Genomic DNA, 22,498 nt, shown 5'->3' with positions numbered 1-22,498 from the left:
CAGCGCTTTACCTCTCGTGGCCCGTAGGCTTCCTGCGTCAGATAGGGGTCATCCATGCATGAGAGAAAGCTTTGCGCCCATTTTGATTTGGCTGAGCGCTCCTCCCACAAGATGTCTGGGTAGTTAAAGTCTCACATGACAATCATACACTGGGATTGTGCAGCCTCAACCAATTCCTTGGCAAACTCCTGGTCAAGGTCTTGACCCTGGGTAGGGGGTCTGTAGTAAACTTCCACCATAGTATCCCCTGTGCCGTGTTCCCCACAGATTTTAACCCAGAGGGTCTCAAGTCCACCGTGTGTGCCAATGTTGGCTTGCAGGGATGCGTAGCTTTCCTTGACATAGAGAGCTACATCCCCTATGACATCATAGTTATTTGTATTTAGCAGTTCCTCCTGTTTGTTTCCCAAGCTCCTGGCATTTGTGTATAGGCATGCAAGTGTCCCCTTGGGGCCCCTTGCCTTACCTACAGTTTGTTCCAGGGCTGAGAAAGAAAGTAGTCTCAGCGTCCAGAGCAGGGCAGAACTTGGAGCCAGAGGGCCCAGCACCTGGAGCAGGGCAGAGTTTAAGGGCTAGAGGGTCCAGCAGCCTGAGTGGGGGCAGAGACAAAGGCCCCAGAAGGTAAGATGAGAAGCTGGGACTCAGAAGCTCAGTCCAGAACAGTGGACTGGAGCTAAGGGCTCCCCAAGACAAAAGGGGTGGACGCCATGAAGGCTAAGACCCAACACAGGAAACAACTGCATGTAACAGCTCTTAAGGCTACAGGGAGCCTGGGGCAGCACAGGCAGTCAGGAGGAGCCACTCTGCCCAAGAGGGGCAAAGCTGAGACTAGAGCAGGGTCTGGGAGGGACCTGGTGGCTATTAGACAGATTGAGGTTCGCTCTAGGACCCTTAGGCAGCCTCCCTCCCAATAAAACAATAACATCAAAGGTGTGGTGGGTGAGTAAGGAGGGGAGATCACCCTAGAGCTGGAGCCAAGTAGGGATTGTGTGGGCACCAGGGTGTGTCATGGCTGCCCCTGGAACATAAACCTGCCCCCAGAATATAAATCTGCTACAGAGTCGCACACTCATCCCCACACCCTGGTACCCCTGAATGCACCCTATACCATGCTGCCTTCCTCCCCCAGCCTTACCCCCAGTAACCCCACTCCCCCTGTCCCAGCACAGACCCCCAAAGAAGGGCCATTGTCTGCCTGCCTGCCACCCCAGCAATGTTGGAAGCAGATGAGAGGCAGAACTAGAAGCAGCACCAGCACCAGCACATGGTTAAGGGGTTGGGGAAGGAACCATAAAGCCCTGAGAAGAGCGGCCTTCAGGGTGCTGCTGCCATCCTCCGCCTATGCTTCAACAGTGGACCAGCTTGTTTTCTGACTTCGGAGCTTCAGAAGTTCTGGGCTTTTATGAAGCTGATTTTCTGGAACTATTTTTGCTTTGTGATTTAGGGACAGCACAATTTTCTCGGGGAATTTACAGGCAGGTGTTTTTCACCTGGTTACTTATGGAGTGTCCACAAATGTATGGACATCTGGCAGCCTTATCTGTTACCCACCCCTGCTATAGGAGGCTGAATTACAGCACTGCACAACTAAGGCCTAATCCTGTTAAGTAACAAGCACTCTTATTTCCCATTGAAAGCAATAGCAGTTGAAGGTGCTCTCACCTCATGGGATCTGGCCCTTGCCAGCTTGGTTACAGAGCTTTTACTTTTCTTCTGAAAGACCTTCATTTGGCCATAGCTGTTAGCAGGAGCCCAGCCTAGGTGGACCACTAATCTACTCCCATATGCAAGCTCCTTTGTTCTTATCTCACCAAAAAGACTCTGTACATCCTTGTTTAAGTTGGAAGGCTCCAAGTTTCTCCATGAGTTTTTACATGGTTTGGCTGGCAAGTGAGAGCCTTAGACCCATATAGAGCTGCCCTAGTGCCAGAATCACAGCAACTGGGGTTCTGGAGTTTCTCTGCTGATTTTTAAAAGTCTTAATGATTAAATGGCCTACCTTTCTCCTCAGAGTCAGAAAATTCATTCTCCATGGTGTGAGTTCTTGTCGTCACACTGAGAACTGTTTCTTATTTTGCTTTTTCACTTTTGTGAATTTGTAGTTTACACTTCTGTTTCCAAAAAGCACAACTCAAGTATGATAACTCTCCAATAGCAATGATATCATCTCTTAAGATTTGGATTTGTGATTTCTGCTATATCTGGGTAATATAAATCACTGTCCCCCGTCACAGGCTGCCTGATTGTTATGTTTTGCCAGGTCCTCTTAAATTTGGACCTCTTTCATTTCATCTCAACCATTCTATGACCTCATCTAGACATTGTGACTCAATACAGATAAAACGGAAAGAACTGCATGACCCAGTAGTCATATCACTTTGGTCTTGGATTGCATCAGCTCTCACCAACTGAACAGGGAAGGACAGCTCAGTGTTTGGGTGGGAGACCCAAACCTGACACCCCCCACCCAGCGTGTCAGAAAATGGTGCTGGTGTTCTGGTAAGGGGTGCTTCTCCCTTCTTACCCAGTAATGAATCACTACCCCAGCCTGGCTCAATTTTAGATGAGAAAATCAGTTCTGACCATTTGTAATCTTTGAAGAGTACTTGTTGCAAAGGTATTAGCCCTCTGCCCTGAGCAAATTCAAATTTGAGTATTTGCTCCTTTCCTGTTGTAATACGTGTAAACACCTAATAAAGCCCCAAATCAGCTATTTGTTTATGCAGGTAACTATAATCGTTGGCGCCAAAATTAAGACTCCAAAAGAGTTAGTTCCACGTTTTATTATGGTTGATATGATTTAGTTGGAATGTTATGTAATCTCACCCAGGTGATAGAAATAGTCTTCTTAACAGAAGACAAAGGTGAAACTATCCTCAGTACAGTAAGGCAGATTTTCAGGCAGTGTTTTCACTTGAGAAAGTTGCCTAATAAAGATGATCTCTTTTCAGAAGTTTTATGATATAGATAACAAAAAAACTACTAAGCACAATATAGATATGAAGAAAGCTACTGCACCAAATAATGGGTATCGTAGATGGTACTTTTATTTCACATGGATTTACATCAATCCATCAATCATTCCAATTGCTAGAGGTCATAATAGGTGAAAAAAAAGGATTTTGTAGAAAAATAAAATGTGGCATAAACTAATGGGAGCTTTGACCTTGAAATGTGAAACTATTGTCTGTTTTGATTGTGTTGCCAAACTTAAAATATTTTTCCTTGTAAAGACAGTGCATTAAACAGCTTAGACATCTGTTGGCTTGTAGTTCCAGCTCACATTCCTTTCAAGTTACAGTGCGAGTGTCCAGATGTTGGTTAATTGTCTCTCTCTCCACACACAGATTTATTTTCTTTTAAAAATGCCCCAGCCACTAGCATTTGCTGTTATATTTTCTCACTCTGGGCTCCTGGTATTTACACTTTCTGTTTCTTCCAGACAAATACAGAACAGAAAGTCACAAGACCCTTTGTGTGTGCATGTACAACTTGGGAGACATGAACACAGGTCCCTTTTCTGCCTCAGGTTTCACATATGGCTTTAGATGAATCACTTATAGCTATTTTTTAATTGTTCCTTAGACACCTGAAGTCTGGCATTGCAGTGCCTGAGTATTAAAGCCCTTGGGCCATGCACTTTAACTGAGTCAGGCACCTGGGATCTGGGTAGTCAGTGAAGCAACGCAGAATGTCCCTAAGAGATGTCCAGAGTTTGGCACATAGGTGCCCTACACCAGGGTTTGGCAACCTAAGGCCCCTGGAGCCATTTGATCCGGCCTGCAGACGTGGGCAAAGGAGGTGCTGAGTCAGTGTGAGGCAGTTCATCTGCCAGCAACAGGGATGTGACAGAGCAGGGGTAGGTCTGACACGGCCATCCGCAGGTTGAGCAGCTGTTTCCAAGGCCCCATCTACACGTTACACTTCAGACACGATGAACCAGTTAAGGACCCAGCCACCACGTGCTTCAGGCCCGGCAGCGGGGCTTGCAGAGCCCCCGGGGCCCGGGTCAGCAGCACCTCGCGGGCGGGGCGGGGCCAGTGCCGCCCCGCGCCCTCAAGGCCCCGGAGGCCCGCCCGGCCCCGGCGCGGGTGCAGGGTGAGTCCGCGCGGCCGGCGGCGGCGGCGCGAGGGGCCGCCCGCGGCTCCCGCTAAAGTCGTCGTTGGGGCGGGGCCGGGCTCACGCGGGCGGGGCGAGGCCGGGGCGGGATGATCGGGACGCTGCTGTGCTACCTGCTGCTCCCCGCTGCCAGGCTCCTGCGCGCCCTCCGAGGTAACCCCCGCCCTGGCCCCTCAGCGCGGGCCCCGCCGCAGGCCGCGGCCTTCCGCCCGGCCCGGCCGCCGCCTGCGGCCCGGGGCAGGGCCTGCGGCACAAGCGCGGCGCGCCCGGCCCCGAGAGCGGCTGCGGCCTTCGTCTGGCCGCTCAGGCTCCCGGCCCCGGGGGAGATGTCTCCCTGTCCCTCCTTTCCTGACTAGAAAGCACCAGAGCGGCGGGCCTCGGCCTCTTTCGTAGTAGGACCCATTTGTAACCATGGACGGCCAGTCCCAGCCCAGTGCTCCTCCCTCACTCCCGACTCGCTGCCCCCGCCCCTGGCCCCAGCTCCTCTGTTTTTCTCCTTTAAAGGAGAACCCATTTTTAAAGTTTGTTCACGACCCTTTCATACTTTCTTGAGACCCCTGGTTTGAGAAATGCTGCACCAGAGCAGCTTTTATGGCGCTGAGACCTCGGGGCAAGGGGGGTTGGATACGTGGGTTCCTGCTGGAAGCCTCTGTGACTCATGCTGGACGTCAAATCCTGCCAGCGTTGTGGCTGCCACAGTTGTCCTGCAAGGCTCTTGGGGCACCCCAGGGTGCAACAGCACCCTGGTGGAGACTCCCGGCCCTAGTGTGTAGCTCTCTTTCATGTCGTTCTTGGAGAGGGGGAGTCCCCAACAGCCAGCAGTCACCCCTGTCTGGTGACCCCTGTGGAGACTTCTGTTCACCTGCACCCCACTTAGAACAGTTATGGTGGTGGTTTCCTGGCTTTAGCAGCTGATGACTTTTTGGGGAACCTGTAGAGCCAATGGAGGCACCTGTGTAATAGCTTGTGGGGCCATGCTTTACTCATGAAAAGAACTTGGCCATCTGTTGAGGAAGTTATTATACCTTCAGCCCCTTGTTTTTGCTTCTTAAACTACAACTGCCGTGGGCTTGTCTTGGTTGCATATTACATCAGTGCTCCCAGTGCAGCCCTGAGCTAGGACTTGGACATTTTAGCATGAGAGAACCTCTGTTTCTGTCATCCTGTTCATCCCAAAGGTTCCCCCAGTGGGTCATGGACAGACTCTTGTATGAAGTCTACTCTTCATTCTCCTGGGTGCTGCCATGACTTCACTGCTATGGTGCTACGCTAGTGGGCAGTTATGCTGGTGTCCGGCACTGTCCTCCACACCTGGTTTGAGAGAATACGTAAATATTTACAGGCCACAGCCTCCCTTATTCTTCTTTCTGGCTCTTTTTGTTTGCATGGTGCTCATTGGGTCTGGTCAGAGCAGAATTTGTCCCAGTGTGACCAGGGAAGCAGGATATGGAAGATATTAATGAAAGTGACAGATGTTTATTTGAGAAGGTACAACTTAGAGGAAAATTCTCGTATTGCTTCAATACTGATTGGTACAAATACGTTGCTTTTTGGAAGAGACGGATGCCTCCTTTTAGCTTTCTCTAGTAATAGATTTCTAACCAGATTCCTAAATTAGAACTGCAAAATGTACCAGAGAGAAGTGGACTTTTCCTGATTCCCCACAGCATGAATTTACTTGTATGTTGACCACTATGCCCTACTTAGTAGCGTATCTCTTGCCCCAGCAGATGTTATATTTTCTGAAGCTAGTAGGAACATTATTGTGGGGTTGCTGTCCTATTTTGTTATTGTGTGACAGCCTCCCACAAAACAACAAATGTGCCTAATCAATGTCACTAAAAATAAATAAACCCAAAATTGAAACTTGCAAAAAATGAGAAATGACCATCACACATACAGCTGTTAAAACGGACTGACTTGACTGATACTATAACCTTTCTGAAATAGAGTTTAACTCTTGAATATTATAGGAATCATAATTTAGCCTTTATAGTTCCTAGGAATTATAATTATGTGCCTAAATACTTGGAGATGGTCATGTCAAAAATGCCTAGGTTTGACTGCAAAACTAATACAAGAATACATCATTTTGTATTAGTGCTACACTTCTAATACAGGCAAATTACTTTGACTCAGGCTGCAGTGATACTGCTGACCCATGCATGCTTTTGTCCTGGGTGACTCTCCATTAAAGGATGAGCAAGAAACGGGAAATTAAAAGAATTTTTAAGTGGCTAAAGGGCATACGTGCCTCCACAGGTTTTTTAACAGGAGCAGGAATAGATTAAGTCTCGTGAACTGTATAAGGGAGAGGACTATTCTCCTGTGTTCCCTACTGACATTGGTATGCCCTTAAATGTTGAGTTGGATGCCATTTTATGGATGTTGGATACCTACCAGGTGATGATTTATCATGGTCTTCCCTGTTCTTATACTGGGATTTCTTTTATCCTGGTAATTTCCCGGTGGAACTTTTTCATCTCCAAATGTTTTGTGGTTCCTGTGCTGGGAGTGGCCTCTCCATCATCCTTTCATATATGCGTTTGAACAGGCTATCAATAGAGGAATGATTCTTCTTCTATAGTTGATCTTTGCAGTAATGTAACTGGCTACCAGAATGGCTCTTATGCTTTCCCTGAAATACGTGTACTCCAAAATTTCTAGGTAATGGTTAGTTGTCAGAACTTTCCAATTTCCGCACCCCACATGGCTAACTGTGTGCCAGTGTTCATAAAATCCCTTTTGCAATATTTAGACAGACGATAATGATAAATAAGATCAGTTGACAGCCTTCTAGCACTGTATGAAAAATATGAAACCAATCTAAAACTTACTGTCATTTAAACTAGTGACTGCCTCATTGAAGTTAACTGCACTGTGCCAGCAAAACTACGCAGAATATAGTCTAGTGTATCCAAGGGGCAGCCTTAGCTAGTTAGGACTGCAGGTCTTTTTAACATTTTATATTTATGTCTCTACAATTCAGTTCTTCTATTGTATTCATATGATTTGAATACACTGGATTGTAACTGATTTCACTCAGGGTGGATTGGTTTAAATCAAGTGTTTTTAAATCAAAACATAGTATGCACTTACAACTAACTAATTTATTAAACACTAGTGTTAACTGTTATAGTATTAGAAGTATGAACTGTGGTTAGTGAAATGAACCAATTATTTCAGGTCCCCTGGAGAAAAAATTCTAAAATGCCTAGGTGAAAGTCATTTGAGCTTAAGTTCTTAGTTGCTTAAGTCTCTTTAAAATGAGACCATCTTTTTTGCCTAGGCTGTTTTGAAAGTTTTTACCCCTTTCAGATTTTTAGAACTCAAAAATCTCATCCTCCCCACCCCTTTTATTCACAGACTAGAAGCCAAAAAACAACCTTCTGTTTTTACAACTCCCAGTCAATTTCTCAGTTTTGATTGAACCAGTCCAAATGAAGAAAATACTCTTTCTGCACCTAAAGAAGAGGCTACTGCTGGTAAAAGCTGGCTTAACACTTCCAGGGCTTTGCTGGTGACTTCTACCAGCTCAGTGGTGTGACTTTCTTTAAAACATCCTCAGCAAACATGTACTGCTTGAATAGTTCATCTCTAGCCCTGAAATTTATTATGGTTGCCATGGCTGATGAGTGATTAGTAGATGCCTGTGTCATAGCAGTATTTTCTGTTTGGCAGTTAAGCATCTACCCTGGTACTTTGTCTTAAGAATATTGGGAAGAAAATGAGGTGCATCAAATGAGCACTGCACCCCATACATTATAATTTTCAGGTTTGCTTCATTATCTTCTAAGTTTCTTCCCATCTTTGTTACATTTGCAGCATTGTGTGTGAAAAGGCCTTGCACATAACACTTGATTTTTTGCTCAGTTTGTTATAGCTTTTACTGCTGCTACTTTTAAATATTCTGCAGTGTGGGGATTTGTATCAGTTGTTTCTGTGAGATCCAGTCTTCTGTTGTCACACAGGCATGTATGACTGAATCATTGCGTACATTGCTTCATCCATCAAGATTCAAATGAACACTTTCCCCTCTATATTTTTGCACACTGTTCAATTTCCTTCTTTGCTGATCCTTTGCATCCAGTAGTATAGACCTGCATCCCTTGCAGGGTTAGGCCTCTAATACATGAAATACTGTGCCATATTTTTAAAGCTTGACCTCAAAAGTTAAGTGTTTCCCTCCTTGTTCTTATAGAGAAGAAAAACAATCTTTAACTCCAGAGTTTTTAGTAGAGGCTCATTGACTCAACATATCTTATTTAAATTATTTTAATAGATTACCTTAAATTTATACCTTAGCCTATGCTGTATTAATTCACATTTTGTTTTAAGATGGCTTATTTTAAAAAAGGAAAACTTAAATATTTAAGTTAAAAAATAAAAAAAAAATCAGTTTCAATTAAAAAAAAAATCAATTAAATAAAAAAGTCATTTTTATCCGCTGTGATTTCAGTACCTTAAATAAACCAGTAAGTGAAAAGAACCATGGATTTTTAACCTGTGCTTTGTATTGGCTTTTTGGCAGATGCCTTCTTTACATGTCGAAAAAATGTGCTTCTGGCGAAGAGCCCGTCCACCAAGGTAGAGGGCACTTCTGCTGTGGCTGGTGGGAGGTCAGTCCCAGAAGAGCAGGAAGCCCTGCTTCAGCAGTGGCTGGAGGAAGGATCTGGTGTGCAACACACCAGTGAGAGCACTTCGTCAGTGGGGAAGGTATCAGCCACACTGACTAGTGACTGGCTTGAAGGCTCAGAGTTATTGATGACCAGCCTTAGTGACTTGAATGTGGTTCCAGAGGTCACGTGGTGCAGTGATGAGCATGCTGATGAGCTCCATGCCTTAGTGTCTTCAGGACCACAGCAAGATGCAGAAGTTGAATTGGCAAAATTAGCAACAGAGGAAACAGTGGCTATAATGGGCAATGCAGAATGGGCAGCTATAAAACCACAGACAGATCATCAGATTGCTGGCTGCACCTCTCCAGCCACAGAGAGGCCAATTGAAGACCCAGCTGTGCTGGGGTGGAGTTTAGCACTTGACACAGACATTATGCCAGTGGAAACCCCAGCTTGGTCCTTTCAGGATGTGATGCAGCTTCAGCCTCTTCCAGTTGAGATACCTTACCATGGTGAGTATTAATGCAGTGTTGTTTATGATTCTGAACCTACTGTGCTAAAGTAGAGCTTGCTAGTGCACCAAAAGTTGTTGCTCTTTCTGTACGTGGAGGCTGAAACGTGGAGAAGCTGGTTATGATCTGACCTGGCTGCCGGAAAGGAGTAGGTTGTATCTTTCCATGTTAGGTTGATGGCATCTCCTAATTGATATAATAAAAGTAATTGTTCCAAAGAGAAAGCTGATCAAGAGGAAAGTTAGTAATGTCATTGAACTGGCTAGTGTTGCATGACACAGTTTCATTTAAGTCATGTTAGTGATGGTCTTTAGGGGGTGGTTGACTTTCCAGAAAATTGTCAGTACTTATCCAGATTAATCCAAGAAAGTTATTCACGGGCACATTCAGTGTTCAAAAAGTGCAGGTTCAGGAAATGGGAAAACAGCCATGTCCCAGCCAGTAATGGCATCATAGAAAATGGGTCAGATCCATGGTGGGTATCCCTCTAGCTCCTGTCTTCCTGTCTCTTGATACCTTTAGAGATTTTATGGAGAGACTGGGAGGATCTTTCTGTACAGTCCAGTGCACCAGAGCCATGCTTGGAGAATGCTCCTCTCTTTGAATTTCGAGTCATGTCTTATAACATTCTGGCCCAGGACCTGGTGGAACAGGGCCCTGATCTGTACCTGCACTGCCAGCCTGACATTCTGAACTGGAACTACCGTCTCCCAAACATCTTGCAGGAGATACAGCACTGGGATCCTGATGTGAGTACTGCCGGGGCTCTTCCATGTTGTGTGTCTTCAGGACTTGAATGCCTTATTCTATCTAACTTTATGGTCCTTTAAATGAATGGGCATCCGAGGAGGAGGCTGGCTGCCATGGGCACGAGGCTTGAGCCTCTGCAGTGGTTGGAGCCCTTTGGTGTGTGCTCATAGGAGCTTGTATCCTGACTTTAGTGTGTGCCATATGCTCCAGTCATGTTTGTATTGGAAGGCCTCTACTTCCGCCAATAGAAGTGGGGGCAGGAGAGTGTGGTACATCCTTTGCTGAGTAGGCAGACCCTGTAAATGAGGTCTAGGAATAGACCTCATTCCTCCCGCAGGTCCCCTGAGAAAGTAATTGCCAAGAACTGGTGGAGTGAACAAGGTCTGTGCCTTCTTTCTAGGTTCTGTGTCTCCAGGAGGTACAAGAGAATCATTACTGGGAGCAGCTGGAGCCAACATTGAGGATGATGGGTATGTCCCACCCTTCTGTAGGTGTCTGGAGCTCCAGCTTTGAGGCTGGCTGAGGAACATGCCATCCTGATATTTCTAAAGTTAGTCTGTCTGTCTGCCCCTCTCCCCATTGGTTTTGGTTGCTGCTGAAGATCTCTAACCCTGCACACCTCTTCATTTCCTGGTGTTTGACTGTTTCCCAGATCGGCAGATAAAAGGCTAACAAAATTCATTTGGGCTTGGACGGACCTAAAGACTCTTGGCTATAAACAGTAATTTTACGAGTCAGAACTACCTGTAGCAGAATGAGTCTGAGGAAGACCTGCTGCTTAGGGCAGGGCTGTCCAAATTCTAGGCCCCCACAGGCTGCATGCCATGCAGACACTCCCTCCCTCACTGTTGCACCATGCAGCTGCATGATCCCCTCTCTCCCTCTGTCCCCTGTGTCCCTCCCACCTCTGCTTCTCTTGCTGCACTGTACCCTCTTGGTGCAACCCTGGACTTAGCTTCAGCATCCTGCAGTGCCCTGTCCCCTGGGGTGAAAGTAGGAAGCTATAGCGGAGGAGGGAGGAAGGAGGAGGAAGGGGAGAACATAGAGACTCTGAGTGCTGTTGCATCCAGTGATGGGGTGAGTGGCAGCCAGATAAAAGCCCACAGTCCATAGTTTAACCTGTGACAGGCTGCATGTAACCTGAAGTTTGCCATTTAGACAGCCCTGGTATAGGGCATGCCTGGGGCATAACTCGAAGGTATGGGCTGAAAACAAGAGAGGTCTTTCACAATCTAGTAGACCTTCTTGTCAAGAGCAGTCTCCCAAAAGGAGTAGTGGAAACTCTACTGGTTGAGCCATTTAAAACCAGACTGGGCAGAAGTCCTGTGCAACAGATTTTGGGTTCTGCTGATGGGTGGTGGTTTCTTTTCAGGCTTTGTGAGCTTCTACAAACGGAGAACAGGGAAAAAGACAGATGGCTGTGCAGTGTGCTACAAGCATGCCAGGTTCCAGTTGGTCAGTGTCAGCCCTATTGAATACTTCCGGCCTGGTCTGGACATCCTCAACCGGGACAACGTGGGTTTGGTGCTGCTGCTGCAGCCCTTACTTGCAGAAGGCATGGAACAGAAAATAGCCAGTCCCTTGTGTGTGGCCAACACTCACGTGCTGTATAATCCCCGCCGGGGAGATATCAAACTTGCTCAGATGGCCCTGCTCCTAGCAGAGATTGACAAGGTTGTGAAGACTGTTGAAGGCAGCTACTGCCCTATCATCCTGTGTGGAGACTTGAATTCTGTACCCGATTCTCCATTATACAAGTTCATCCGGAATGGTCACCTCGCTTACCATGGGATGCCAGCCTGGAAGGTGGGTGCACTGAGTATGGCTTGGGACAATTCAGAGTTGTGGGGGATGGAGGGCCTGTACAGCTACCTTGATCACTGTTAGAAGGCTACTCCCTCTTGAAATGAATCAGCACCATTCAGCCTCAGACTCTTAGGTAGTGTCTCTCTTCTCATATTCCTAACACAGTTGGAGATTTCTGAAGCAGGAATATATATATAATTCTCACCACCAATTTTGCTTGTTTAACTGGGTTTCTTTTTCGGTTCAGACAATGAAACTACATTGACCAGTTCTAGCTCCTTCATTAAACCATGGCTGTTGGTTTTGGTGACTTTTTGGTGTATGGGGAAGTGCAGATTCCTGGACAGGTTTGTCTTTATGTGTAGACTTCAGACTCTGATGTATACAGGGACACAGGCATACTTCACCTATTCAAGTACTGTTTGTATCTCTGTGCCTAGATTCACAAACATTTGCAAGGTCTTGCACAAAAGTATTAGCTTTCAAAATAGTGCATGCAGGATACCTCCCTACAGATGATTATTTTTCTTTTCTTAGTAGTCCCATGTTTCCTAACCTGTAGTTGCCCTGGGGATCTATATTCTGCTTATTTTGCTCATGTGGCTATACTGATTTGGCTTCATACAGGCCTTTTGTGCATTTCATTTTATGAAATATGTATGTTTATCATGGGAAACTTCTGCTTTGTTCTTGATTTTCTATTTTTACCTCTGTGGTGATGCCTCTCTGCAGGTATCTGGACAGGAAGACTTCTCCCAGCAGCCACACCCACGGAAACTACTAACACCACTCTGGCCCAGCTCTCTGGGTATAACAGAAAGCTGCCAGTATGTCACTCTTTGCCAGCCAAAGAAATCAAGTGAGTTGTAGTGTGACTATAGTTTCACTAAGGGAGCATGTTGCTCCTCTTTTTAGCCCAGCAGTTTTCCCCTTTGGAGGATGTTGGCAGAGCTTCTGGGCAGGGGGTGGGATTTGCTGCACTGAGCAGTGTTCTAGGCAAGGATTCTTTCCTCCTCCTTTGCCCCACCGATCTGAACTATATCTCTTGTAAACTTCACTATTCATCCCAACCTGAGTTTCTGCTATGTACCTGCACTTGCAGGAAACTGAATCAAGAGCATATATGCTCTTGGTGTCACACAAGTACTTTCCCCTGTATGTTCTAGATGCACCAAAACATTCTTGTATTTCTCCTCAGATCCTCCTTAAAGTAGCAAGTACTCTGTCAGTCTTCTCTGCAGAGATGCTTCAGCCAAAACAGCCCAGGTCAAATGGCTCTGGATGAAGGGCCAGTGGAGATAGAGTTCTGTGGTGATCAGGCTGACCCTTTATTTCTTTAAGGCAGGTATCTCCTCAGAGTGTGTGCAGAAGTAATTTTTGAAACATTTCCAAATATAAGATTGAAAGCATTTCAGCCACATGATGTGTACAGCCCCCTTGCGAGCCCCAGTTGGAGTGCTTCAGAATTGCCACACTTCATGCATCTGCAGCTCCTCAGCAAGGGGGCATTATGTGGAATTCCACTCCCCCCGTTCTAGTCTGGTGAGAGGGAGAAAGGAGAGGTAGCAGGGATAGGGACTGGAGAGCTTGGCATTGGTGGCAGCATCACAGTCCCCTTCTCTCTCCTCTCTCCCTCTCAGTGGAGCTGAGGGGTAGAAGGGATTGGTGCTGTGGAGTGGAGCACTGGTGGTGACGTGGGTTCTGAGTGCTTTGAGTATCTGGGTCTAAAGTAGGATCTTGGTGGTAGAAGGGGAGTGTGGAGCACTGTGGGATTCTGGTGAACACAAGGGTCCCCTGGTCTTGTGCACGCATAACAAAATAGTACCTTGTCTCAAGAGGTAGCATTCTGAAGTTTTTCAGTTGCTTTTGGAACATTTCAAGGAGCATGTATATTTGTACCATTGGCCCTTTCAAAGATGTTTGAAATGTTTCAGTTATTACTTCTGCTCACACCCTCCAACACTGATCTTGGACCCAAATGATTTATTTGAAAATTGGCTCCTTTTTGACACTGGAGCACTAAGGAGATGTATGCTCTTGATTTGTGGAATACTGTGATACCACAATGGTGAGTCAGCTATAGGTATGTAAGTCACTGGGACTAACTTAGAGTCTTAGACTGTCCCTTTTCTTCAAGTCCCTCATCATGGTATTAGAGTGCCAAGGCATTCAGATTCCTTGCTGAAGTTGCCACTAGGGCAAACCAAATAGATGCCTAGCATTGTCTATAGATCTGCATTTTTTTTAAATTCCCTACGTTTGAGCTGTCTCTGTCTCTGCAGATAGATGCAAGTACAGCCGGGATTTCCTGCTGCAGTTCCGTTTCTGTGATGCTGCCTGTGAACGACCTTCAGATCTGGTCCTGCTGGAGGGTGTGACAGATGCTAAACCAGGTACCAATGGCAAAACTACTCTTCTGCAGGTCGGAGCTGCCTTTGTGAAAAGGACCAGCTGGTAGAGGGTGATTTGACACAGTTAGCATGAAGAGCAGAGACTTGAGGGAGAACATAATGCTCCCTGGTCACAAACAGATTTTGTAAGGGCTTAGCAGCAGTTCTCTCCTCTCACGCTGCTTGAGATGTCAACTTTGTCTTTTACTCCTTTTCAGCTTTGCCCTGACTCTCCAGTCTGCACTGTTTGTCCTGAGGGTGCCTTGTCCTTGGGTACCATCTGTAGGATAAAGAGGAACTGTTGGGGTAGTGGGAAGAGACCTGATGTCTCCTGGGGGGAGATTTCCAACTTAAATTGCTCCTGGTCCAGTGGCACATCCAACCAGAATCTCTTTATTCCTTTTATAGAACGTCCTGCTTATTGGCCCAAGCACCTTGCTGTGGGGGATGACCCTCATCTAGAGCCATTCTTCCCAAGGTAACGTGGACAAGGGAGACTAGGTGGGTCCCTGGAGGCATGTGATGCCTCTCTTGGGAGCGATCACTTTCCATGGACCTTCCTGTGATCATGAGCAACTAAAATAATGTAATGGGCAAAATAACTTAGCTTGTCCCCATTGTGACCACAAAATACACCCTGGGGGTGGTAGAGAATCAGCCAGAAAGTTCCATCTAGAGTTACTGGAACCATTTAAGGCTGTTTTTAGCAGCTGGGAACTGCCAGGTCAGCATTGGACTGGTGCTGCAGCTCAGTCAGCTCAGGAGTGAGATGCATGGGCAGAGGTGTGGTGATGATGAAGGAGTTTCCCCAGACCCTGCCTGCTAATTGTCTTGATATAATTGGAAGGGACTATGAACATTAAAGAATAATGGAAAAAAATGTAGCAATGTTGTATGAACAGTTGCACCAGGAAGGCAACTTCTTTGTGATTCCATTGCCAAGTTCTGCATCTGGTCTGTTTCCTCTGTGCAGGTCTTCAGGTGTAATCCAGCATGGCCTTAACTTGACCTCTGTCTACAGTCACTTCTTGCCTCAAAGAGGTTACCCTGAGGTCACAACTATGCCTATGGGCCTTGGAGCCACGGTTGATTATATTTTCTACTCAGCAGAGCCCACTGAGAATAGGAATAAAGGGGGTGAGTGTGGCAACATGGGGCCTCTTAAAAGGAGGGAAGGAACTGCATGGTACAGCAGAATGGAGTGTTTAATGGTGTCCCTGCCATGCCAGGAGTGGGGCAGTGGGTGAGGCAGCAAGCAGCTTCCAGGGATTTGTACCCAGAGGGGACTGTGTTACAGGGCACATCTACATGTGAATTAAAGCACTTTAGTTAATGCACATTAAACCTAGTACCTTCAGGTGCCTATACATGAGCACCGAGTCTGCTCTGACACGCTGGAATTCCAGTGTGTCAGAACAGACTCAATTAATCAAATCTGCTGGAGTGTAGCAATTGCTACGCTTCTGCAGCCTCCTGCACCTCATCTGTCAGCATACTCATGCTTAAGTCATGGCTGGGGGCACTTGAACTAAAGCTCGCCGCCCCCAATCCCTGGAGCACATGTAAAAGTGCCCTCCATCATGAACTACTAGGAAAATATGCATTAGCCTGTTGTAATGTGCATTAACTAAAGAGCATGTAGCTCCTACAGATGTGGGGAGCCTGCTCCAATGCACTGGAAATCCAGCATGTCGGGGTAGACTCGATTTAATGGAGTCTGCTGGAGCATGGAACTTGACGCACTCTGGCAGCCTTCCTTGTCATACGTATCAGTGTCCCTGTGCTGAAAAAATGGCGGCAGGATACTTTGAAATAAAACGTGTTTGATAAGCTTTAGGTCAAAGTGCCCCATCGCCATTTTCTAGCATGGGGACGCTGGTACATATGACACTCAGGCACTTTTAATTAGCCCAGGTCGCTAATTAAAGTGCCTGGTGCTGCATCCCAGAGCACATGTAAAAATACCCATAGTTTTTTAAATGACACTTAATGTGCATTAACTAAATAGCGTGGTTTTTAGTGATGCTTTAATGCGCATTAAAATAGGCTAATGCATGTTAAAGCGCATGTATAGACGCACTCACATTGTAGGAACATGATCTTCTACCCCAGTGCATGACAAGATTGCCGAACTTCATGTTATGGAGAATCTGTAAGTGATCTGTCTGTACTGGTAAAAGCATATAAGAGGACTTCTAGTAGCATAGACTACTACTTTTTGTATTCTGGGTCAGTTGATCTAGCTGTTGTACATATAGTTTGTAGTCTGGATCACACCTCTGGTACATACAATATGTACCTTGGACCACACTTTTGGCTTAGAAGCAGCACAATCCATTCCTAGAAAGAAGCTTATCATATCACCTTCCATTGATGCTGCCATCCAAGCTGCCTCAGGTAGGAGTTGAGTTGATGGGGCTGTCCAGCCTTGTGGCTGATGTGTCCTTCCCATTCCCTCACCAGGTCGCAGGCTGTATCGAGATGGAGCCCTGAAGCTGCTTGGCCGCCTCTCCCTTCTCTCTGAAGATGTTTTGTGGCTAGCAAATGGTTTACCCAATCCTTTCTGCTCATCCGATCACCTCTGTTTGTTGGCTAGCTTTGGCTTGGAGATCTCCAGCCTCTGAAAGAGGGAAGTTCTGTGGTCCCCTCTCCCCTGATGAGAAGAGTTGATCTGAATGCAGAAATCATGCATCTGGAGCCCCAATTTGCACATGGGGAAATTCTCTCCTGCTGCCCCCCCAAATTCCCGTTTTTGAGGTTCTCCTCTTCTTCTCTGTAATGGGAGTTTGGTGGGCAGGGGAGATTGCATTTATTGCTAATCCACAGGGCTCTAGTGGTCTAAGCTCCATTGCTGACTGATGTCCAGTTGTACTCTGGCTGCACCCTCTCTTAAATGGACCCTGGCAATTAACTCCCCTTTTGTCCTGCTTTGGCAAATATTTTAGCGCTGCAGGAGCCAAGACTCCCTCTTGTTTACTTGTCTCTTCTCCAACTCCTTGGAGCTAGGCCAGAAGAGATGCAGATTTGACAGAATGTGTGTTTTTTTTTAAACTGACTGTTTGCTGCCAAGCAGCATGGGGCGCTTGCATCCATTTTTGTTCATGCCAAAGTGGCGGTTCTTTTAATTTCTCAGCAAGAAGATATGAAATGCAGCCCCTTTAAGCCATACCCAGGAATTTAGGTTTCGTAGGCAGGAACAGGCTTGGTGACTGCTCAGTAACAGAACTGAGATGACCTCCACCCAGTGATGCCTAAGGGTATTCTGTATTGGGTGTACTCTGTTCTAAACCCAGCACACATGCCACAGGGTGAGTTCCTGAACTCCTTTTCTGTAGGGGATGTCTACACTTATGACCCACTGCACCAATGACATCTGAAACTAGAATTGGTATTATATGGAGGCCACTGTTTTGCTCTGATGAGCAAAACCACCATAGCAGAGGCCTAAAATCCTTGGGAAGGCTTCCAGTACCTCTTCCCTGACTCTCAAAACAGTTTCTGTTCTCTCATACCTGCAAGCTTTAGAGACGGATTTGTCAAGATCCTTCTTCAGAGGAGAAAGTGGTGCTCTCTGGCTAGATAAGAAAGGAGAGTACTTAGAGGCTGTAGCCCTGTTTATTTACAGAACAGGTCTGAAGACAGCTGTGGAGCCCGGTAAGCAGAACCATTTGGCTGGAAATGCTGCATCTACATCTTCCTCCCGTTCCTGTCAGTCTGCACTTCCTCTATCCTCCCCAAGCCCCAGCTCTTCCCTTTGACCTACCTCCTGGCCCAGACAGTGTCATATAACATCATTGCCTTTTTCTGGAACTTGCCCTTCCCTAGGTTGGTGAGCTGATAAAGCTACTCCCCTGACATTGATGTGGAGGCCTGTGTGTTTTGGAGCCAAAGTTTCAATAGTTGGATCCATTGTAGCTTTAATGTCATGTTTGTTGATATAATTACTAATCATTAATAACTTGTTACTTCTGTTAGGTGTTAGAACTGCCCTCTTACCCACTCACCCTCTCCCCCGCCCAGTGGGGCAGATGTGCCAAGCTGGCTTGGCTTCTGGGGCTCAGCTTTTTTATTAGTGTGGTGTGAGAAATATTGGTCTCAAAGAGTTCCCTCCTCTTAAAAAATATTTTGGGGTTGAAAAGGCTGACCCCACCTCAGCCAACTTTCTGGGGTAGGTTGTGGGAAGCTTGAAATAACTAAACTTTTGTCCAGAATATTTGAAAAGTACATTAAGGAGGGTTCATTGTTTTAAATGTTACTTTCTTACTTGTTTGAAAAATAAAATTTTAGAATGTCAGAACATTGCATGGTCAGTGCACCTGCTGGGGCTCCTGGGGGGCACAGCCTCCTCCTTCTAGGGGCCTGATTACACCCTGAGGTTCTGTTAGCTAGAGATGTGGAAGAGGGTCAGGTTTTGTGCTATGAGCTGTGTGAGGGTAGTGGCAATGAGGAGGGAGAGAGTACTTGGCTGACAAGTTATCAGCTTAGGCCTATTCATATCAAACTGGGCATCAAGAGTCTTGGCTGTTGCTGTTGTTTCCTCCCGCACAGCCCCAAAATCCTAGCAGTGACCTGTTTGTGAAACAGCTTTCTATGCAAGCTCAGTCTGGGAACCCCCTCCCTCACCCATCATGCAACCAAGGAAACCCACTGAACTACTGCTAGTTTCTAGAGTCACTGGCCAACGTTCAGATTGTATCAGCAGCCTCTGGTTCCCCTTAGTGAACCCTAATCTTTTCTTCATTCTGTGCTAGGGGAAAACTGTGCTTGTATACTGTCTCCACCTTTCATCACATACTTATGGGGTGATCTCTGCTTGCCAGTGTATGAGTGGATGCATTTCTACCCCTGCTGTGGGAAGTTGGTGAGTAGGAAACTTGTTCCTCAGAGTGTGTGTGGTCTTTCTGAAAACTCATTTGGTGACTAGGTTTGCATTTGCCCTCTCTCTTGCTTTCTGTAGTACCTCCTGGCCCAACTAACATTGATATTTTTAGGATGATGATTGGAGATTGAGCAGAGAACTGTTAGCTACTGGAACATGCACAGAATTCTGATTGTTTTATTAATTGCTGCAGTAGTTTTTATTTTGACTTTTGTGACTGGTGTGCTTATTCACAAATCTAAACCCAATCCATGTAACCTGCCTGAGAACACCCATTCCTACACCAGACTGTTTCTAAGGCCTACTTGAATCTAAAAAGTTTAGTTTGTACTAAAATGGTCACAGGCTGGACATGTTCAAAACGATGAAATTGTGGGAATTAGGTGAAACCCTCCAAAATTCAAAGTGCTCAGAGTCATGTGACAAAGTGCAAAGTATTTGAATTCAACTGATGTTGGTAGCCACTGCTTAAGTAAAGGTTGCAGAGTATTTACTTCAAAGATGCTGGCTCAGATCCTATTATTGAGATTCAATTACTTTTGATTTTTGAGTCAGCAAAATTCAGGAATCAATTTTTAACCAATAGATTTAACATAAGAATCTGACCAACAATTTAAAACACTCAGACTTTAAAAAAAAGATAAGGTCCTATAGCTACACCTCAAGTCAAAAAGGCAAGTGTGAGATTGCATATGTTGCTTTAATTCATTGTGTGTGTACAGATCCCTGTAGTCTTTAATTCTATACCATTTCCAAAATATTAGCTGGCATTTTTTTCTGTGGAGTGGTAAGTTTCTTTATGTATATGCAACACTCCTAGATCCTGGTAATTATATGCAAGTAGCCAGATCTAGATGATAAAACATATATTACATGCAAAGAGTGAGTAATGCACTGTAGTACTATAAAAAGAATTCCATGTGATGATGTAATTAAAGACTGAGATAACAAGTAACTTACACCAGGAGGCAAAGTTAGGTCCTTATTGCACTTTACACTGTGAGCTGTGCAAATGTTGATCAGTGTTAGTACTAGCTCAAGTTTGGTGCAGTTGCACTTCAGGTCTGAAGGGGCCTGGAGGACTAAAAGGTAAGATTTCCCCTTCTCTACCATGGGCTGTCCAATTTCCTTTCTCCCCTGCCCCCCCTCCCCACTTGCTTGTGGTTACCTGGCTGTCTGTCCTAGGGAGCAGACAGGGAAGGGTTAAGCTGCTGGTTCAGCCCCTATGGGCTGCTTCTCTTCTCTGGGCTGAGCAGCAGCAGCAGGTGGCCAGGCAGGGTAATCATTCCCTGCTTGTTCCCCAGATGGACAATTTGGGCAGCCACAAGAAAGTGGCGGACTGGGGAAGGGGGGCAGTGAGCCCAATCTAGGCCAGCATGGGGGGTAGGTGCGGTGTTTACACTACTAAAGTGTAGCCTAAAGTGGCTAAACCTTAGTGTAACATTAGCTGGGCTAACAGGGATCAGAGAAAATCCTGCCCTGGGTAACTTTGAGCCATCTACTGAGTGCTTAAAACTAATTTCAGGTGTTTAATGTGCAGACAACCCAGGTGTTAAGAGCTCCAGGAGAATTACCATTTAATAAGGTTCTTAAGTTTCCATATATAGTCTTACCTCTACCACTAATGACTGAAATGCTTAAGGCAATAGTAGTGTTTGCTGTACTTCTCTGATGGATTGTGAAGGGACCTGAAAACATCCTTCCAGGAGGAAGTAGAACTGCAGGAATACCTTTGTTCTAGGGAAGTGAGAATGTGCTTGGATCCTGCTCTGATCCAGTGTGCTGTAGGGAAATAGAGCCTTCTCTTGAGGCCCCATGTGACCTTATTATAATATCAACTAGTCCAGCTGCAGGAAATTTGCAGGCAAGGAGGCACATTCATGTTTATGTGTGTTTTTGTTAGGTAAAAGTTTAGATGGATGGCAACTTGTAGTGTACTCTGAACAGAGCCAACTGGGGATAGTAAGGGCTGGACTCTTTTGCCTACTTGGAAATTCTGATCTCTTTGCTTCTTGATAAGTAGTATATTTTCCTAAGCGAGTTTTTGGGAGATAGCATAAATAGAAAAGGCTAGACAATTGGGAACAATTAACAGAGTTCTAGCTTTTGGTCAGGTTCTTCTATTCCTCACACCCTTTCTTCTAAGGTGTATATGCTGCCAGCTGCTTTCAGAGCTGTTGACATGGTTGTTACATCCAGGGTACTGCTGTTTGTTTTTTCAGCAGCTGGATATAGGCATTTAGAAGTTATTAAAGACTTTGAGTTCACCTGTAGTCTCTGGGTTAATGTACTCTGCTTGAGCTGTCAGGGTATTGGGTATAAAATATTTCAGGTAACTCTTAAGTCCACTTTCTGTGAGTGGGGTTCACATGGCCCCTAAAGTACAGCAGGCAAGATAGAGGGGATGAAGTCTTGCAACTACTGATTTGTGAGAAGTGGGTGATTTTTGGTAGCTTTTTTGGCCTTGATTTTATTACCCTTGGTTGAGTTGCCTTTTCTGTAAGAGTCTATATAAGCTGCTCTACCTGCTAGAAAAACAAGTATTATGGCCTGATACTGAGTGAAAACCTGGAACTGCAGAAATTAGTAATGGCACCAGGTAGCCTAAGAGAGTATCAGCTGCTGGGAGTCTTAGAGGGGCTGGAAATTTGCAGTCTAAGCCCAGCTGTACAGCCTTGGGCAAACTGATGCCTTGCTCCCATCTACCACTCAATCTGACCTATACTCTCACATTTGCTGTAGGGATATTTAAACACTAACCTTCAATTGCTCAAAAGATGGCAGGTCCTGGTGGAGGAATGGGCATTGTTCTAGCTTGTAAAGTGAAACAGCAGCTTCATGGAATGTACAACCACCTCCAATATAATTTTGAACATTTTATTGTCTACCTTGAATTTAGACCTGCTGGGGTAGGAAGCAAGGGGCTGGCTTACACACCTTGCAGATCTAAGGGATAGCTACTTTGGAGACAAGGGGCAGAAACCTGAGCTGACAGGGGGCTTGGTGCCACTACTTACGAATACTGCTGCATTGCTTCCATGAATGCAGAGCTTGTTCTCACAGATTATTTCAATTTAGAGGGATTATTGCATGTTGTCTTCTCGGCAGGTGGGAGTACCTACCCTAAACCTACCTCTCTTATTCCTACATCAGCTGTAAGCTTTGCCTATATGATGTCTTTTGCTCACATGCTGCTGTTCTACAGCTCTGAAAGAGATGCTCCATCTGAAAGACCTCATACTAAATAAAGTTGGATCCTCCCTCATGGGAAGGAATAGAGTTTTGCAGCTTCCTGTTTTCTTTAATGCTGTTGGCTTTAAGAACTGCTGGCTGGCCGCAGGGGGATGTGTTATCTGAGAAGGCCCCTGGACTGTTGTTTACAAGCTTAAGTTAGGTCAGCATCTGCTGTTCTTGCAAGGACAG

General features: G+C 45.7%; 2 protein-coding genes across 3 annotated transcripts in view; one reads left to right on the top strand and one right to left on the bottom strand.

The window, feature by feature from the left end:
* LRRC74A (leucine rich repeat containing 74A) overlaps positions 1 to 2,033 on the bottom strand; it is a 50,481-nt gene extending 48,448 nt beyond the window's left edge. The window contains exon 1 of the mRNA XM_090034653.1: positions 2,000 to 2,033. Coding sequence (XP_089890779.1) covers positions 2,000 to 2,033 — 34 coding nt within the window. The remainder of the gene's footprint in view (positions 1 to 1,999) is intronic.
* Positions 2,034 to 3,025: 992 nt separating this feature from the next.
* On the top strand, positions 3,026 to 22,354 carry ANGEL1 (angel homolog 1). 2 transcript variants are annotated; one of them, XM_090033752.1, is made up of 10 exons: positions 3,026 to 4,098; positions 8,651 to 9,250; positions 9,773 to 9,999; positions 10,401 to 10,470; positions 11,373 to 11,806; positions 12,539 to 12,665; positions 14,089 to 14,199; positions 14,605 to 14,674; positions 15,170 to 15,333; positions 16,660 to 22,354. In XM_090033752.1, the coding sequence occupies exons 2-10, from the start codon at positions 8,884 to 8,886 to the stop codon at positions 16,818 to 16,820; spliced, it is 1,731 nt and encodes a 576-aa protein (XP_089889878.1). In that variant the 5' UTR covers positions 3,026 to 4,098; positions 8,651 to 8,883; the 3' UTR covers positions 16,821 to 22,354. The 2 variants fall into 2 exon arrangements, with proteins under 2 accessions (XP_089889878.1, XP_089889877.1); XM_090033751.1 differs by lacking the exon at positions 3,026 to 4,098 and adding an exon at positions 4,114 to 4,272.
* The last annotated feature ends 144 nt before the right edge of the window (positions 22,355 to 22,498 follow it).

This window comes from Crocodylus siamensis, chromosome 2, assembly GCF_052110815.1.
Source record: "Crocodylus siamensis isolate JL-2025a chromosome 2, ASM5211081v1, whole genome shotgun sequence".
In the NCBI taxonomy this organism is placed as follows: Eukaryota; Metazoa; Chordata; order Crocodylia; family Crocodylidae; genus Crocodylus; species Crocodylus siamensis.
Note: the sequence above shows the minus strand (reverse complement) of the source record. Positions and strands in the feature narration are given on the sequence as shown.

Excerpts from the sequence above, each read along its gene's own strand:
- ANGEL1 (XM_090033751.1), top strand. The coding sequence starts at position 4,209 with ATGATCGGGACGCTGCTGTGCTACCTGCTGCTCCCCGCTGCCAGGCTC. Across the intron at positions 14,675-15,169 it reads CTAGAGCCATTCTTCCCAAG|GTCTTCAGGTGTAATCCAGC; the intron begins GTAACGTGGACA and ends TCCTCTGTGCAG. Across the intron at positions 15,334-16,659 it reads TGAGAATAGGAATAAAGGGG|GTCGCAGGCTGTATCGAGAT; the intron begins GTGAGTGTGGCA and ends TTCCCTCACCAG.